The sequence below is a fragment of the Erinaceus europaeus genome, chromosome 2, assembly GCF_950295315.1.
Source record: "Erinaceus europaeus chromosome 2, mEriEur2.1, whole genome shotgun sequence".
Classification (NCBI taxonomy): Eukaryota; Metazoa; Chordata; class Mammalia; order Eulipotyphla; family Erinaceidae; genus Erinaceus; species Erinaceus europaeus.
In genome coordinates, this window is record NC_080163.1 from 59,441,917 (window position 1) to 59,460,689 (window position 18,773).

The following is an 18,773-nucleotide window of genomic DNA, read 5'->3' on the forward strand; positions in this document are numbered from 1 at the left end:
ATTCAACATTCTAATTTTTGTTTCCTATAGGTAATCACGTTTCCTGTAGGTTGGATTGAAGAAATATTTTCCACTTCCACAGTAAAATGACAAAAATAATGTCATTTTTCCTCCCCAAAGGTAGAGGTCAGTAAGTTATAACCACAGTTAATGAGAAAGAATTCTTCAGTCATGGCCTGAAGTCTAACAATGTTGACCATTTTACTATGAGGGCTATGATAATTCGGTGCAAAATACCTTAAGTTTCCTTATGTTAATGAAGAATGTAAAATGTAATGCAATACCATGAGGGATTCTAAAATAACTAATGTTTATAGACCTTAAAAAACAAAGAAGAATCCAGCACAAGCTCTTCTCTACTAGTACAATTTGAACACAGCTATATTGGGTTTTATAAAAGAAGACATATTCAAGGTTGCTTTATTTTACTATAGTTACCTGAAAACTGAGGGAAGGGATAGAAATCTGAAAACACTGAAGGAAAGTTCTCTCCCAATATGTCTAGAATAATTCTTTTCCCAGTATGTATCATCTTGACACCTGAAAATATTTGATCCCCAGCATTGCACGTGCAAGAGTGATGCTCTGGTAATTTTCCCTCTCTCCCACCCTATCTCTCTAATAAATACATAAATAAATCTTAAAACAATTAGTAGAGCATTTTATAGATTACTTCCTGCTTGAAATAGTGCAGTTCAAATTGTACAAAACAGAGCATAATTTGGGAGGAGTTGCATGATATTAAGTAACGGATCATTATGAATAATTCCCATGTTTACAGTAGAGTAGTAAAAATAAAATACTACTACTATATTTCTACATTATTAATCCTGGAATATTTAAAGGCAATTTTCACATTATAAAATCTGTTAAGCTGTAAAATTCCTCTTAAGATAGGCAACCACTTAATATAATCAACTTTATTTTATAAAAGAAAATACAGAAGTAGTTTTAGAGGAAATGGGAATACAATATCTTTCAGAAAAAAATGAGCAAAAACAACAACAATAACTAAATCAAGCACCCACTGTTTCAGAAATGAAATAGTTGTGGGTGTTGGGAAGACTAGAGGGACTTTGACTCCTCTCTGAATTCCCCCAGTCTAGCTCCAGGCTTTCCTGTCCTCTTCCCACTATCAGTAGTACAAAAGTTTTGACATGCCATATAGGATAGAAGATTGCTTCACCCTACATTGCACATTCAAATGCGATAAAGCAGATTTTCACTCATGCCAAAGCTGGTGTGTCAAGGTTTGGCTTTCTGTGAAAGTGGGAAGCAAGGCCCGTGATCGGTTTTACAATAACTTCATTTTATTTCTAAAACTAAGTCTTTGAACAGACAGGACTGCCTGGTTTGGTCCTAGGAGGAAGAGGTAACTCAGACTGATTATTAGGTAGAACGTAAGGGTCCGTGCTCTTCCCAGAATACATATGCTAAAACTGAATTTGAAAAACAAGATGACATCATCAGGGACTCACATCCCTAGCTCTGCTCCCTTCCTGCTAGTCTTGCCCTTTTGAAATAATAAAGAATAGGGAAGAAAGACCAGACCCCAGGATTTGTTCTGAGAGGGAATTTGATAAGGCCAAGATCCTACAAAAAGAACAACTTGAAGCCCTTTTCTGCTTATCCTTAAATCCAGCTCCCAATTTTCTAGTCCCACTTCTACATTTTTTAAGTGCATCCTCTCTTTATAAGGCAATAGAAATTGATTTGAAAAATAGCTTCTGTCTGTAGTGCAGGTCCAAACAGCAGTGAACAAGGATTTTCCTCTTGATGCAAAAGCTGACAGTCTACCTGAGAAGTTGCCGGTAACTGCTGAATCAGACAAGTAGGCTAATCAAATTATATCAAATCAGGTTTCTCACCAGGCATCATATGACCAGGATCTGCTGAGCACACATTTCTACAAATAGCAAATCAAATAAGCTATTGCAATTGTAAAACAGCTGTAAGCCCACTGGCACCTCTAAAATGCCACTAGGCAAAAGTTAGTCAGTTAAAAAAAAAATTGTGGTGGCAAGAATGAGCAGCTGCTAGATAGAAACTGTTCTCCAGAGGCTATGAATGTAGTTTGTTTCTCTTCATATTTTGCAATTCCAGGAGAAGCTTCCAGTTCCTTCTTCTGAAACCTTACTATGGAGCACAGATGTCATAAAACATCCACTGCCAGATCAGGCCAAAGAATAGCTCCCAAATATGCTCTTTGCTTTGATCCAGCTTTTTAGTCCTATTCTCCACTCTGGCATCATCTTCACAGACTATACTTTTAACCCACCTGCATGTTGGCTGTCAGGCTCAGACAAAAATTAATAAAATCATGGGTCCTTTGAATATATCTAAAATAGTCTTCCTAGCTTCTTTTCACATGAAGACCATTGGCTCCATCTGCTCTATTTTTTACCTTATTCAAGTTTGTTCTGCTTTAATATCTTACTGCTTTTCAGCCACCAAGTTGTAGACACTTCCATGACGCCACCTGACTTCCCAAGGCAGATGACCTCACCAGTGTGTCCTGGAACCTCACCTCCACCGAGTCTTATCCCACTAGGGAAAGACAGAAACAGACTGGGATATGGATCAACATGTCAACATCCATGTTCAGAGAAGCCATTACAGAAGCCAGACCTTCCACCTTCTGCACCTCATAAAGAATTTGGGTCCATACTCCCAGAAGGATAAAGAATAGGAAAACTTCCCAGTGGAGGGGATCGGGTATGGAGCTCTGGTAGTGGGAATTATATCTCATTTTACAATCTTGTCAATAAATTAGAAAAAAAAAAAAAAAAAGCAGTCCACTGCCCTGGAATGCACCTGAAGTAATACCAATCTCTCCCAGATTTTTCCAATTCTGTTTAACTTCTTTCATTGATTTAGGCTCCCAGTGCTCTAAAGTGCTTCCTACTTTTCTGTAAAAGGGTAACCAGAAATGCATTATTGTACAGCAACAAGCAGTCTTTTGACAAATTATAACTACTAGTGCTTTCCCCAGAGCACCTGCAATGAGCGCCCTTTGTATAAATTACCAAGTGTAGCTAAAATAACATAAAGCAGTTGCTAACTAGCCTAATCATTTCCTATCCAACAGTTTGTTCATGCTAAGAATAGCACCATAATAGCATCTCACCTAATTAGTCATGATTGTACTTTTTATTGGTAATTAGACTATCAAATATGTTTATATCTTCATGTCATTATTCTACAAACATTTTAGTGCGTTATTGCATTTCTTTAGGACTTCAGAATATTTCATTGCACCAAATTCATACTTTAAATAACAAATGCTTAATTAAGTAACATAAAATTTTCCTGATACATTATATACTTTTTAATAACAAATAAAAGAGAAAATAGCAGGAAATGAATGTAGAAAAAAATGAATAAAACGATCAGTCTGAACTACCATGAGAGATCACCACTATGATCAATATCTTGGCACATGTCATCTGCTATGCAACTAGAACATTATGCTTGTTTTTATACACTTCTTAAATGTCATATGCCATTTAAAAATAACTGAAAAGCACATGTTACTAGTGACTCTCATTATTAAGAAAATTTCCAAGATGAGGGGGATATTGTTCTATTGCAAAACACAATTTATTTTCATGTGCCAGACACTATGCTATATCTTTTTTTTTCTTTATTGGGGAATTAATGGTTTACAGTCAACAGTAAAATAAAATACAATAGTTTGTACATATGTAACATTTCTCAGTTTTACACATAACAGTTCAAACCCACTAGGTCCTCCTCTGTCTTCTAGGACCTAATAAGCATCTTAAAAAAGCACTAGTCTCATTCAACCCTTCTCACCTTAGACTTTGTGTTACCTTTCCCCTCCCTAATGGAAGATAATTATCCATGATCTCTGTATCCAATGATTTTAAGAACTTCATAAAATGTGTTAGGGAGAATCCCTGTGTCTTCAATAGTTTGAGGAGCTTGAGGAGTATTGGTAGTAGTTCTTCTTTAAGATATTGTAGTTATCTGTGTTTTTTGATGCTTGGGTTTTCTGTGGCTTTTAGGACATGTTCTTCCTCTTCGTCTTTTTTTTTTTCTCTTTTTCTTTTCTTTCTTTCTTTCTTTCTTTCTTTCTTTCTTTCTTTCTTTCTTTCTTTCTTTCTTTCTTTCTTTCTTTCTTTTTTTTACACCAGAACACTACTCAGTTCTGGCTTAGGGCTGTGTGAAGAACTGAACTGGGACTTCAGAGCCTCATGCATAAATCTCTTCAAATAACCACTACCTTCCCAAGGATAAACACTTTAGCTTTCCCAAAGTCTTAGCTACAGTTTGGCATTCTGCTTTAAGTGAGTTTATATGTTTCAGCTCTTTATATTGTACATATGAGTGAAGTCATATAGTAGTTGCCTTTCAGAGAAATGCAGGTCATTTGGTAAGAGTTATAAACTATAGAAAGAGTACTTGAACACAAAGATGAAAATAAAGAACTTCAAGATAAAATCATGAAATAAAAAACTTTAAAAAGATTTAAGATTAAAAAGTACTAGAAAGAAGAATTATATAACAAGACAGAGGACGGTGTGCATGTAAATACATTATACATAAAAGTACCATACATATAATTTCTATATAAATATATATAAATATATCTAAGAGAGTCTTAATTTGTTCTTTATTCACCATTCTTCAAAATTGTCTCATATTCTTACGGCTTATGTTTCTGAAAATGTTTTACTGTGTATCGTCCTGTTGAGAGTTAAATGTCCCTTGTTTCTTTTATTTTTGTATTTGAATTTTTAAAAAATTTTATTCCCTTTTGTTGCCCTTGTTGTAGTTGTTACTGATGTCATCGTTGTTGAATAGGACAGAGAGAAATGGAGAGAGGAGGGGAAGACAGAGAGGGAGATAGAAAGATAGACGCCTGCAGACCTGCTTCACCGCCTGTGAAGCGATCCCCTGCAGGTGGGGAGCCAGGGAACAAACTGAGATCCTTATGCTGGTCCTTGCGCTTTGTGCCACATGTGCTTAACCCACTGCGCTACCCCCTGGCTCCCAAGTGTCCCTTGTTTCTCTGTGGCACTCCTTGCCAGGCAGGTCTGGTAATGGCAAACTCCCTTACTTTTTGTATGTTCAGTACTGTTTTGATTGCTTCTTCATATTTGAATGGTAATCTTGCAGGGTAAGGTATGTGTAGCTGGTAGTTGTTGTCTTTTCAAACCTTGAATATATCACTCTACTCTCTCTTGGCCTCTATGGTTCCTGCAGAAAAATCTGATGCAAGTCTTGATGATACTGCCTTCATAAGCCACTTTCTTTTCCCAGGAAGCTTATAAAATTATTTATTTGTCCTTGACTTTTGATAGTTTCCCAGTGATGTATCCTGGTGTAGGTCTATTTGGGTTTAGAAATTTGGGAGTTCTGGGGAGTTGGGCTGTAGTGCAGCGGGTTAAACGCAGGTGGCGCAAAGCACAAGAACCGGCATAAGGATCCGGGTTCGAGCCCCGGCTCCCCACCTGCAGGGGAGTCACTTCACAGGCGGTGAAGCAGGTCTGCAGGTGTCTGTCTTTCTCTCCTCCTCTCTGTCTTCCCCTCCTCTCTCCATTTCTCTCTGTCCTATCCAACAATGATGACAATAACAATAATAACTACAACAATAAAACAATAAGGGCAACAAAAGGGAATAAATAAAATAAAATAAAATAAAGAAATTTGGGAGTTCTCTCTGCTTCCTGAATATCTATATTCTTATCACATCCCAGATTTGGAAAATTTTCTTGCTATTATTTCTTTGAATATAGCTTCTATTCCCTTTTTTCTCTACTTTTGAGACCTCTATAATTTTGACACATAGTTTTTTTTTTTTCCAATCTCTTAACAAGTTGCTTCATTTTCCCTAAATCTTTTTTTCTCCTACTTTGAAGTCAAAGACTGTGGCCAGTTTATCATCTATTTCTGATGTTCTATCTTCTACATGGGTAAGTCTGCTTCCTTAACTAATTATTTGAGACTGAAATGCATTCAGTGTCCTTCACAGCCTGTAGCACTATTTCCAAGCTTCCCATTTTCCTATCAAGTAAGCCTTTAAAGTCACAGATTTCTTTCTTAATCCATTTCTCCATATTAAATCGAGAGTTTCATATTTCTTCAATGTCCTCACAATGTACTACTTTAACTCTTTCTCTGATAGCTTCCTGAATTTACATCATTACATTTCTATGCTTCTCCTTGGTTTTGCAGAAACAATGTATTTCTGATTTTCCCATCTGATTTGATTTCTGTTGTTGCCTACAGGTGGTTCTGGGTTTTGCTTAAAAATTTTATGTGACTTACAGAGATAGGGAAGGAGCTTGGAAGTGAAGTAATAGCATGGCATCCAATGTTCCTTAAAGAGACCTAGTCTGGGGGATTGGGGGATATCCCAGGCTGCCTTTTCTTCCCAGACTGATTTTCTGAAAGTATGTACTCTGCTGTGAGGTCAAAATCACTTTTCTTGCCCTCAAGGAAACCTAATCCTGATCACCTTTTTTTTTTTTTTTTTTTTTTTTTGTGGAACTAGAGATGCCTTAAGGCTTCATAGGCTTTTCTGATGCCATATTCTGTTCCCTGGTTCCTCTGAGTAAGTCCTTGGATTTGCTTGGAGTCTGTAGTTTCTATAGCTCTAAGCAACAGTCCAGAGCTCTTTTTAAGTCATAGGGGCTCTTTAAATAAGTTGTGTGTATTTGAAGTGATTGTAAATAGGGTGCCCACAGGCAATGTGTTGCACTGTTACTGCTAGAGTCCTTCTCTCTCTTCCCTCCTACTCCCGCTGTGCTGGTGCAATCACCTTCACATAGTGATGCTCCTTTCTTCATCAGAAATCCCAACTGTTCTCTGATGAAATTTGTTGACTTATTTTCTTGTCAAATTTGCTTTCTGAGAGACAGCCAAATTACCACAACTGGGTTGCCATAGCTCTGCTCCATAAGTCAAAAGTGATTATTTAAATGAATAAAAGATTTACTTTCAAAGTTCAAATTCATTTTCTATCGGGGGAGGGGATGGGATATGGAGACTGGGTGGTGAGAATTGTGTGGAGTTGTACCCCTCCTATCCTACAGTTTTGTTAATGTCTCCTTTCTTAAATAAATAAATAAATTTTTATTATAAATTTAAATTTAACAATAGTTTATAACATTAAGATATGATCTTATATAAGATTTTAGAAGCATAGCTTCAGAGGTGTGTGTGTGTGTGTGTGTGTGTGTGTGTGTGTGTGTGTGTGTGCGCACGCGCGCGCACGCACGCGTGTATGTTTACATTTCACCACAGGGACCTTCACCTAAATTAAAACTCAAATTCTTAAGTTTGGAGCTAAAAATATAGCTCATTATGGTAATGTGCTGGTTTACCAATTGCATGACACAGGTTCTAGCCCAGCGCCCACCACACTGAAAGAAGCCTCAGTCTCTGTCTCTTGTCTCTCTCTCTCTGCCTCTACCTAAAACAAAACAAGCAAACAAAAATTTTAATTCAGAATTATACAGTGATATAAATATAAACACAAATATACTTATCACAGCACTGTTTCACTCTGACTTATGTGAGTGCTGGGGACTGAACCTGGAGACTCAGAGTTTCAGGCGTGAAAATTTATTGCATAAACTACTGTGCTAGCTCTCTTGTCCATATGATAAAGTTTTAAAAATATTTTTATTTAAATATTAATGAGATGGATAGAAGGAGAAATAAAGGACCAGACATCACTCTGATACATGTGCTGCTAGGGATAGAACCAGGACCTCATGCTTGAGAGTCCAATCCTTTATCCCCTGCACCACCTCCCAGACAACTATGATAAATTTTTGTACATAAATTTTTCATCACTATTTTAAGAAACCAGTATTGTATATTTAGTTTAAAATGTTCATCAGATCTCTGAAAGATTTAATGTACTATATTAAAAACCACAGACTCACAATTTTCTTCTTAAATGCAAAATGTGATTTAAAGACATGAAAAATAATGAGGTTTTTTTTTTCTTTCTTCTTTTTTTGGCTAAATGTATAAACATGAGGAGGCCTTTCCCATGGAAAATAGATAGAACGTCATCAAAACTAGGCTCTGGAATGACTACTACTTCACAACTGAGCTGCCCTCAAAGTGCTGCTCCTTGACCTAGCACCAACAGCCCAAATCTTCCTTATTGTATACCCTGCCACTATCAAACAGCAAGGTGGAAAGGAGGGAGAAACCTTAGCCTGGTTTTAAAATAATTTCTTTGCTTTGCTTTTGCTTAAAGAATCTTTTCTAACAGGAGGAGACAAATGTCTCCTGGGGGGGAAAAATCATTCTACTTTTATTATCTCTTAATTATAGTGTCGCTGTTCCCAATGTTATACAATAGCAAAGATTTCTGCCTGCACTGGCATTATAAACTCTATTTTCAGTATGTATGACTCAGAATGCCATCTTCTCTCTCAGATTTGACATGTGTGGCTAAATTGTAAAAACTTCCAGTGACAGGCAAGTGTGTAATAAACCCTTTTCTCAAGAAAGTAAAGTTTCTTAGCCTTCTCAAGATGTCCCAGGCCACACCTTATATATCCAAAGTATTCAAAGAAGAACCCAATATGTCTCTAATGTCTTTAATACTAATTAGCACCAGGACTCCACTGTCTCTTCATCCTGCCCAATTCCCTCCTTCCCCAGAGTCCTTTGCGCATTTTGCAGCACAACCCCACCAGTCCAGTGGGATGTTTGAATATTGCGAGGGAGCAAGTATCTCCCAGATACCTCTCGAATGGGAGATGAGAGGCTCTGTGTCTCAGTCAAAAACTGTGCCATAAACCACTAACACCCAATAAAAAAGAAACAAAATTTAAAGGTAAAAAAAATAATAATGATCTGCACCTCAGTAATAACTATCCCCAAATTAGCTACTTAGATTCACTTTTCAACTCCTCCTATCCTGGTTTCCAAAAGAAACTACTCTTTGACATTGTAGAGGAGCAACAATGTGCTACATTTTAATCATGTCTTTGGTGAAAAGATTGACTTCATAAGAGGTTCTTCCTAAAGTAGGATATAGGTAAGCATCTTTACCTCACAGTTAATCAAGACTCCTAGAAACTATCTGATCTGCAAAGAGGGCAGAACAGGGTTGCCCTCATTTTGGCCCCGAATTCATAAGACAAGCAGGAGTGGAACCATGACTTGGTACTGCCTTACCTCTCCTGTCCACTCCATTTTATTAGGAGGTTAATGCTTTACAGCACAATTGTCTACATATAGGATCCATTTCCCAGCTCCACATCATGGGTGTCTGTAAAACACTCTCACCTCCAACCTAGAACCCTTATAAGATAATGGGGATATAATTCCACCCTATTCCTACCATAAAAGTTCTGAGTCCCCACACCCCTCCAGGGGCTGAGTAATTTCCATCATATTCTCCAACAATGTGCTTTTGTCTGTATGGTTTCATAGACTACAAAATTATTATTACTTACTGACCTTTAGGTTAAGATCAAATATATAGTTCTGTATTGACTTTCTGCTGTGAGAGATGGAGACTGAGCAAGCTTCTTCCCATACATTTTCAGGGCTGTTTATTTGCATCTCAATTGGTTACCAGAGTAGTTTTAAATGCAATTTAGCAACACTATTTTCTCCTTCTTCACTCTGGTGTAAGAACAGCATAATGACTCACCCTCTAGCTTTAATACCCAAGTTCTTTCATCTGTACTCTGACAGGGTCAAGGTGGACAATATTTCAATCTGCTATGTCAGTTTATAACTTTCACAAGCTTACTGTGAAAAACAATTATAATTCTTTTATTGTCCTGAGACTTTTAAAAATATTATACTCTGGTGATGATAATTACCACTTTTGTTTTTTCCAGATCTTCTACATGTTCTTTTTCTTGCACAAATTTAAAGAAAAATATTCCCAACTGCTGAATTTCACATGCACTCAGTGTTCTACTAGGTTAAAAAACAAATTATGAAACACCAAGCCATCAAAAGATCGTTCAGTGAAATAGTGAAATAAAATAAACATACAGGCAGCATCACATAATTAAAGAAAAGTATCATGACAACTGAAGTTCTCAGTATTTGCATATTCCGTCTTCCTCAAGAGGTTACTATTACACCCAAATTACTTTTGTATCTGAATATATTCTCACTAAAACAATACACACTTTAGGATGTTATCATATATGGACATTCTGCAAATTGCATTCTTTTTTCACACAACTTTATATTTAAGATTTAATACATGTTGATTCAAAAATCCTAGCTTCATGCTTTTCACTGTGATATAGCTTTTTAATTATATTTATACGTGAAACTCATCCAATAGCTTATGTAAGGGATTTCTAGTTTATTTTACTTTGACAAATTACAAATCTGCTATAAATGCTATACTCCTTGTCAAACTGTAGGATTTTCTGTTATCATTTGTGGTATTCTTCTGCAAATTTTTTTTCCTACTCAACATTATACTTGAAATTTATCCATGTTGATACATCAACTCCAGTTCCACCAATCCTGAGTTGACATATTCCTTCAGATAGAGAGCCGGAGACAGGGAGAGAGACACAATAGCACAGGAGCTTTACCTTCTATTGCAGCACTTCCACTGTGGTATTGGACCTCAAACTGGGGTCGCGTGCATAGCAAGGCATGTGACCTACCAGGTGGGCTATCTCTGCAGCCCCAATGTAAATGCCTATGAAGCATAATGACTCATTGTTTCTTTACCAGTATGCCACAATAAGTTGGATCTAATTATATTTCTGTTCCACCGTTGTCCTCTTTAGAATTCCTTACCACTTTCAGAGGTCAGGAAAGTTAGATCAAGAAATCAGAGGCAAATAATTTCTTAACCGAAGAGATTAATAGTCTAGTTTTGCTAATGCCCACAAAAGATGATTTGCATTAACAGATCAATGCCCATGTTCAGTGGGGAAGCAATTACAGAAGCCAGACCTTCTACCTTCTGCATCCCCCAATAGCCTTGGGTCCATACTCCCAGAGGGTTAAAGAACAGGAAAGCTATCAAGGAAGGGGATGGGATACAGAGTTCTAGTGGCTGGAATTGTGTGGAGTTGTACCCCTCTTACCCTATGGTTTTGTCAGTGTTTCCTTTTTATAAATAAAAGAAAAAATAGATTATTTGCTACAGAAAATTCTCTTACCAGAACATTTAGCAAATAGACAATATGTACACAAATTCTCAAACACAGGACAATAATTAGCATTGACAATAAGAAATAAGTGTAGGACTTTCTTGCAGGAAATTTCTAAGTCAAGACATAAAAGAGGGAATCTCAATAATGTGTGAAATTTATGCTTAGCTGGAGTTAAACAGTCATCAGAAAGTAAGTAGTGAAACGTACAATTTCAAGAGCTCTATCAGGGCTAAACATTGTTTCTTATCAGCAACAATGAAAAGTCTTGATAATAACAGAGTACTGGACAGAGTCCAAAGAAGAGTAATCACACAGTAATAATGGTGCTGAATAAACCCCAGAATAATGATCTTCCAGAACAAAAAGAATAGATGAGTCTCTAACAGATTCAATTAACATACAAGTTAGTAGGTATATATAATAAAGTTTATCATCCTTTAAAGGAATACAACTAAATCGAAAGTAAAGAGAATTCACACTACTTGGCATTTAAATAAAAATACAAAGTACAAGCAACTGACCTAAGAGCAATCTTGCTGAAGGCAGACCAGTAAGATGAGATATTAAGAATTGGGAATAAGAAATTTTATCAGAGGAGTTGGTTGGTGGCACACACCTGGTTGAGCGCACAGGTTACAATGCGCAAGGACCCTGGTTCGAGCCCCCAGTTCCCACCTGCAGGGGAAAAGCTTCACAAGTGGTGAAGCAGTGCTGCAGGTGTCTGTCTCTCACCCTACATCCTCCCTCTTGATTTCTGACTGTCTCTATCCAATAAATAAATAAAGATAATAAAAAAATTGTTTAAAAAGGAATTTTATCAGATACAGAAGATGATCAGAAAATAAAAATGAACTATGGATTATATAAAATTATTTATCTTGATGATTGGGTTTTTTCAATTATTAATCTGCTAATATGGTTAATTATAATAATTTTTGAATGCTACACGAACATTGTCATCTAAACTACTTGAGTTGATGTACTATACCTACTACTGAATTCAGTATGCTAAAAAAAGTAAAAAGAAATAAAGATCTCATAGATTTACTTTTTAAATGAACAATTTTTAGTGTTTATAGGTTATCATTAAAAACAGTGTACTTTCTGACTGAGTTAGCCAGCTGCAAGCTCAGCCTACAGGCATGCAGAGGTTACACAGTCTCTTCACTGAATATAGGCCCCAGATCAAGTTGATGGGGTTTACAGTTAATGATATTTATGTACTTTTCCTATATTTGGCAGCTATTCTCTTCCCTGACCCAGCTTTCTAGTCCTATTCCAACCTTGACACCATCACATCAAATAATACATTTGCATTTGGTCCACCTGCATGTTAGTTGTCAGGCTCAGGCAAAAATTAGTAAAGTCATAGGCCTCTTGGAATATGACTAAAATAGACCTACTAGCTTTTTACAAAATGGAAACCCCACATCTCATCTGCTATATTCCTGCCTTTAGGTTCATGATTATTAAACATTTTGTTCTGTTTTATATCTTAATGCTTTTTCCGACACAAAGTTGCAGATGCTACCATGATGCCAACCTGACTCCCTTGGGCAGAGGACCTCACCAGTGTACCCTGGAACCCATCTCTCTGGAGCCCTGCCCCACTATGGAAAGATAGAAACAGGCTGGGAGTATGGATCAACATGCCAATGCCCATGTTCAGCGGAGAAGCAATTACAGAAGCCAGACCTTCCACCTTCTGCATCTCATAATGATTGATCCTGGGTCCATACTCCCAGAGAGATAAAGAATAAGAAAGCTTCCAGTGGAGGGGATGGGATATGGAACTCTGGTGGTGGGAAATGTGTGGGATTTTACCCCTCTTATCCTATGACTTTGTCAGTATTTTTTATTTTATAAATAAATTTAATTTTAAAAAGTAAAACAAACAAAAAATAATGTATTTTCCTATCCTGGAAATGCTGACTATAAACACACTGAAACAATTTGAAAGACCATAAGAAAAAGGATTTGGAACATTCAGAAAGAGCCTGAATGATTGAAGGCTGAAACTTGGAGACCTCTCACAAAACACAGAGGTGAAAAACCTCCCAGCGAAGATGGTCACTAACAAGAACAAAAACTACGAAGACCAAGGCACACTAGCTCCATCTTATCCAAGCCATTGATGTTTTTTTTTTTTCTGTTCTGTGGCAGTGACAGGAATAGTAACCAGAGGCAGTAATAGGCAGAACTTTCTAAATTGCTATAAAAAATAAATAAATAAATAAATAAATAAAGCCCAGTGACAGTTTTTAAAACTTCCGTAACCAAATATAAAGTTCTGGAGGTAGTTAACTAAAGGCTTTAATGTAGTTTCATCAGCAGGAAATTCTCTAGGCTGGTATGGCTCTGAGATGGCTTAACTCCTAACCCAAACATAGGTTTTGTCATTGTACTGGATGCAATGAACCACTATGAGAACAGAGCTTCCAGCAGTAGAATTCTTTCCAGTAATCCTCAAAGCTGGACCAGGAAGCACAACAAGTAGCTTTTCCCCAGTAAAAATAACTGGGTCTAGTAGTGTATTCTAATAAGGTACCTCTGTGTGTAAATTCATATATTCTGACACTGGGTCAGGGGTTTATCAAACTTGGGATGTGAACTAATAAAAATATGCTCAGGTGAGTCAGTCCTGCTACACTTATTCAATAGTAACACACACAGAAGTCATGAGTCTTTCATCTTTCCTCATATTGCCTTTTAAAAAGTAGCTATTTTTGAAGTAAGAAGGTGACAACAATTACTGGATGGTTTTGCTCAGATGTGGAATATAGAGAATTTTAACACATAAACTTGCAAAAAAAAAAAAATCCAAACAAAAAAACGGTCTTTAAGACTTTGTGAGAAGTATAGTGGTTATCATGGTGGGGATGTGCACAGAACTTAGGTGTTAAGTACAACATGGGACTATTCTCCTTTATCTGAGAAATATGTCATATCTTATTGAGGGGGGTCTTTCCTCTTGCCAAAGCAATCAAATGAATGCTGTTAACCACAGTATTTTATTCCCCCAGTCACACAACTAAGAATCCTCCCCCATTTTATATCACACTTGAAGTCAAGGAAAAAGAATTACTTTTGTGATGATAAATAATGAACACAGGTTCAAAAGTTCTGCAAATCATCATGTATTCAAATCATGCCAAAAGGCCTACTTTATTTTATGGTGAAAGGTGAAGCGTCTCAGAGAGATATCTAAGTGTAATCCCGTGACAACAATTATGTACATCAACATTTTCTCAATAAAGTGATAAAAAGTTCTGTTTTATATATTTTATTTATTTATTTTTCCTTTTGTTGCCCGGTTTTTTTATTGTTGTAGTTATTATTATTGTTGTTATTGATGTCGTTGTTGTTAGGACAGAGAGGAATGGAGAGAGATGGGGAAGACAGAGAGGGGGAGAGAAAGATAGACACCTGCAGACCTGCTTCACCGCCTGTGAAGCAACACCCCTGCAGGTGGGAGTCAGGGGACTTGAACCGAGATCCTTAGGCTGGTCCTCGCGCTTTGCGACATGTGCGCTTAACCCGTTGCACTACCGCCCAACTCCAAAAGTTCTGTTTTAAAGAATAAAGTTGGCATGCAAAATAATGTAGACAGATAGTAGTGGAAGAAAGTGCTTGATAAGAATCTTTCATCTTCACATGTGTCCCTGCCTTTTGTTCCTAAGTTAGTTAGACCTAACCATCACTTATCAAGTATGCTTTGACACAAGACAAAATGTAGTCTAGTAGTCTAGTGCAAGAAAACGGCACGGGGTACTCCTAGGCAACTCCAAAATGTTAGGAACCTTCTTCAGTATCAAAAATCAAAGTTAAAGCCATTCTGTGACAATCCTTCTCTTGATTGTAATCTTGTGGAATATGTTAACATATACAGACAAAAAAACCTCAGACACAGAAGGACAGTGGTAATATCATGTGGGGTCATGACAGGAGGAGGCCTGTGGAGACACCAAAGGTTAAAAGTTCACTAAATTTGAGTATACATATCAGCTTCTCAGTTTGCTAAACTGTTACAAATTGCTGTCTCACTCTCACCAAAGGTTATTCTAAATATAGAAACAAGCTCCAGTCCTCTCACACTTCAAACACTGTCAGTAGATTATAATGACTCATACTTCAGAGAACCACCAGAGGGGATTCTTTCAATTTCACAACACCATTTATAGCATGTTGCCTATACCTCACTTATCCACCTTACACATAGACCAGTACTGCTATTTCTTGGATCTTAATTTTTCTTTCCTTCCTTCACTGTATATGGAAATTTACACTATTGATATATACTATAAATTTAGTTAGTGTGGGAAGATAACATAATAGATATGCAAAAAGACTTCCATGCCTGAGGCTCTAAAGTTCCCAGATTCAGTTCCTAGCACCTAAGAAGCCAGAGTTGAGCAGTGCTCTAGTAAAAAAATAAATAAATAAACAAAAATCACTACTGTAAATTCAACCCTTTCCTCAACTATCAGAAATGTAAACTTCATGAAGACAAACATCTTGCCCTTTCTATTTGCAGCATTATTTTTGATTCTACCACATAGTAGGCAATCAAATTTATTTGTTGCAGGCAAGAATGAACAATGTTTGAAAATATATAATGTTAAAAATTTTTTCACTTTGTTGTTGTTGTCACTGGGGTTTCACTGCTCCAAGCTGACTTTTCCAGAGAGAAAGAGGAACGCAGAGAAAGGGAGACACACCACAGCATTGAAACTATTCCCAATGCCACAACACTCTCATGTAGTATACTAGGAGCTTGAACCTTGTCATATTGGCAAACAGATATATCATAGGTGAGCTCCCAGGTGAGCTATATCATAGGTCCTAAAATAATTCCACTACTGAAGTGCTGTATAACTGTACTTGTAAGATCAGATGCTACAATGTATTTCTGTTATTGTATTAGAGGTTTAATCAAATGTCAGTAACACTTTAGATAAACATAACTTTTCCTTTACCCTTGACTTTACCTCAGATAAAGTCATTATTTTGAGGCAAAAGGTGAAATAAATGAAGTAGAAATCCACAATAAACGATACTTACTCTTCTTTCCATCCATATCTGCGTGGATTTTTCGAGCCAAGAATCCACTCTTGTACACAGCAGCATTTGGGTCATGAGGAATGTCCAAGAATGGGTTGGTAGTACTCCCAATACGACTGAGGGTCTTTGGGTGGGTTCCATTAGCCTTCTCATCAGTACCCTCTGATGGAGATTTCTTTTTCTCTTCATCATCTCTAAAGGAAAAAAATATATAGTATCACAATGAACAAACTTATCTCACTACTAACAACTTACTAAGTTTTCCAATTGCCTATTGGTTTTATAACTAATATAACTTACTAAAATGTCTTCTCTACACCAAATATTAATGATCATGACAATTTTGTAAAACTTCCATTAGCACCTTACAAAAAAAAAGGCTTAGAATTTGAAGAAATATCTATGGCCATACATCTTGTTTTTAATGGAAGGAATAATGAGGCTATAACTGCAAAAGTTTGAAAAGTTTTGCTATTTCCACTCATTACAATGTCTTTATGACTGTGCGTCTTCTTTCCAGTAAGTGAGAATTCTTGTCAGACAATTTTGAGTCCAACCATACTGGAATTTCACTTCTAAAGTAAAAGATCTTGGGGGGGGGAGTAACATTCTGTTAGTCTCTCCCTTGTGTGTTCACAGCCTGCTGGATACTGCTCCTAGACCTTTAACATTACAAATATGCAAAAATGTGATTTGGGTCTTATTTGAAGAAATAGTAGCCAAGAATTTCCCCAAAATGAGAGAGTTAGACCATCACATCCAGGAAGCCCTAAGAGCTTAAAAGTAACAGCAATAACAGAAACATAACCTAAGTATAGTATGAAACATTCTTATTAATATGGTAAAGTACAAAGACAGAGAATTTTAAAGAAGTTAGAGAAATGCAAAAGTATTCACCATAAAGGAAATACCCCAAAGTATCAGCTGATTTCTCAACAGAGATTCTTAACGCTAGAAATGACCGGTAGAATATATACAAAGTTTTGAATGGAAAATACGTACACTCAAGAATCCTTTATTTAGTTAGGCTCTCAATCAAGTTTAAGGAGTGAGGTAGAGATTTTCTGATAAATTATCATTTAAAGGAAGTCATTGGCACTAAACTGACCTACAAAAATACTAAAGGTGTCATTTATAAAGGACAGTCTTGTATGTTTCCTCTCATATGGAGTAAATAAAAACAGGGAAGTAAGTGAAGTCCTTCAGCAGTGGGTTTTTCTGAACTTGAACTACAGAACTGAGGATACAAAGGATTTTATGATGTGGTGGTGAGACTTGGTTGCAAAGGCAGAGGGGTTTCAATGGACTTCGGTGGAGGGATAGTGCACTGTGGTGGTGGATATGATATAGTAACATAGATTGGGAGTATGTCCTATGCCAAAGAGTTTGAGTGGCCAGGTGGTGGCAAAACTGGTTGAGCACACATGTCACAGTGTACAAGGACCCAGGTTCAAGCCCCTGGTCCCCAACTGCAGGAAGAAAGCTTTGTGAGTGGTGAAGCAGTGTTGCAGGTCTGTCTGCCTCTCTCTCTCTTTTTCACTCTCTTTCTCCTCCCCCCCCTTCCCTCTCAATTTCTGGCTCTCTCTATCCAATAAATAAATATAGATAATAAAAAAATTTTTTAAAAGAAAAGAGTTTGAGGATAGGTGTTTAACCATTTTCTTTAAATCTGTGGTAAAATTATCTGGTGAAATCACTTGGCTCTGGGATTTTTATGTGTTGGGAGGTTTTCAGATTGACCACTAATTCAAAACTTACTATTAGACTGTTTAATTTTTCTGTTTGTTTGGTAGCACATATCTTTCCAAGATTTATCATTTTCTTCTTGTTTAGTTTATTGGACTCTTACATATCTGTCATTTCTTGATATTGTCTATAATGTCTCTATTTCTCATTTTGAGTTCTCATTTTTTTTTATGTTAAGTCTAAGTTTACCTGGCGATTTATCTATTTGGCTTATCGTTTCAAAATGTAGTGCATGGTTCCATTGAAATTTTCTATCTTGTCAATTCAGTTATTTCCATTGTGACCTTTGTTGTTATCTTCCTTTTAACTTCAAGTGTAACTTGTTCTTGAGGACAAAATTACAGTGGTGGGGATATTTTTTTAATATAGGCATTTGTTGCTATAAAGTTTCCTCCTAGAAGTTTTTTATATATACCTTAAAATTTTGTATATTGTCTTTTCATTTTAATTTCTTTTTTTTTCATTATTATTTTTTAATAGAGACAAGCAAGGAGGGAGACAAGGAAGGGGAGAAACTAAAGTTTGCCTCAGTGCTGTGGGGGCTGGCCTTGAACCTAGGTCATGCACATGTCAAAGCAATACACTACCCAAGTGAACTATTCCATCAGTCCTTGAATCTGATTTAAGATATCTGAGTTTTTATTTTCTCTGCTTTATTTTTGTAATTAAAAAAACTGTGTTGCAATCACCATGTAGGTAATAAAAATACATTTTTACTTTTTCATAGATTGATTCAATCCAGAAGAGTCCAGAATTACATCTGGATTATTCTACTGTCACCAATAAAATGCTATACCACTAAGATATAAATTTAGATATATTTGAGAA

General features: G+C 36.5%; 1 protein-coding gene across 11 annotated transcripts in view; it reads right to left on the minus strand.

Moving 5' to 3' along the window:
• The window catches only part of PSD3 (pleckstrin and Sec7 domain containing 3), a 551,235-nt gene that overhangs the window by 67,100 nt on the left and 465,362 nt on the right, over nt 1-18,773 (minus strand). For all 11 annotated transcript variants that reach the window (XM_060181459.1, XM_060181466.1, XM_060181484.1 and 8 more), the window contains one exon: nt 16,200-16,393. In XM_060181459.1, the coding sequence (XP_060037442.1) occupies nt 16,200-16,393 (194 nt within the window). The remainder of the gene's footprint in view (nt 1-16,199; nt 16,394-18,773) is intronic.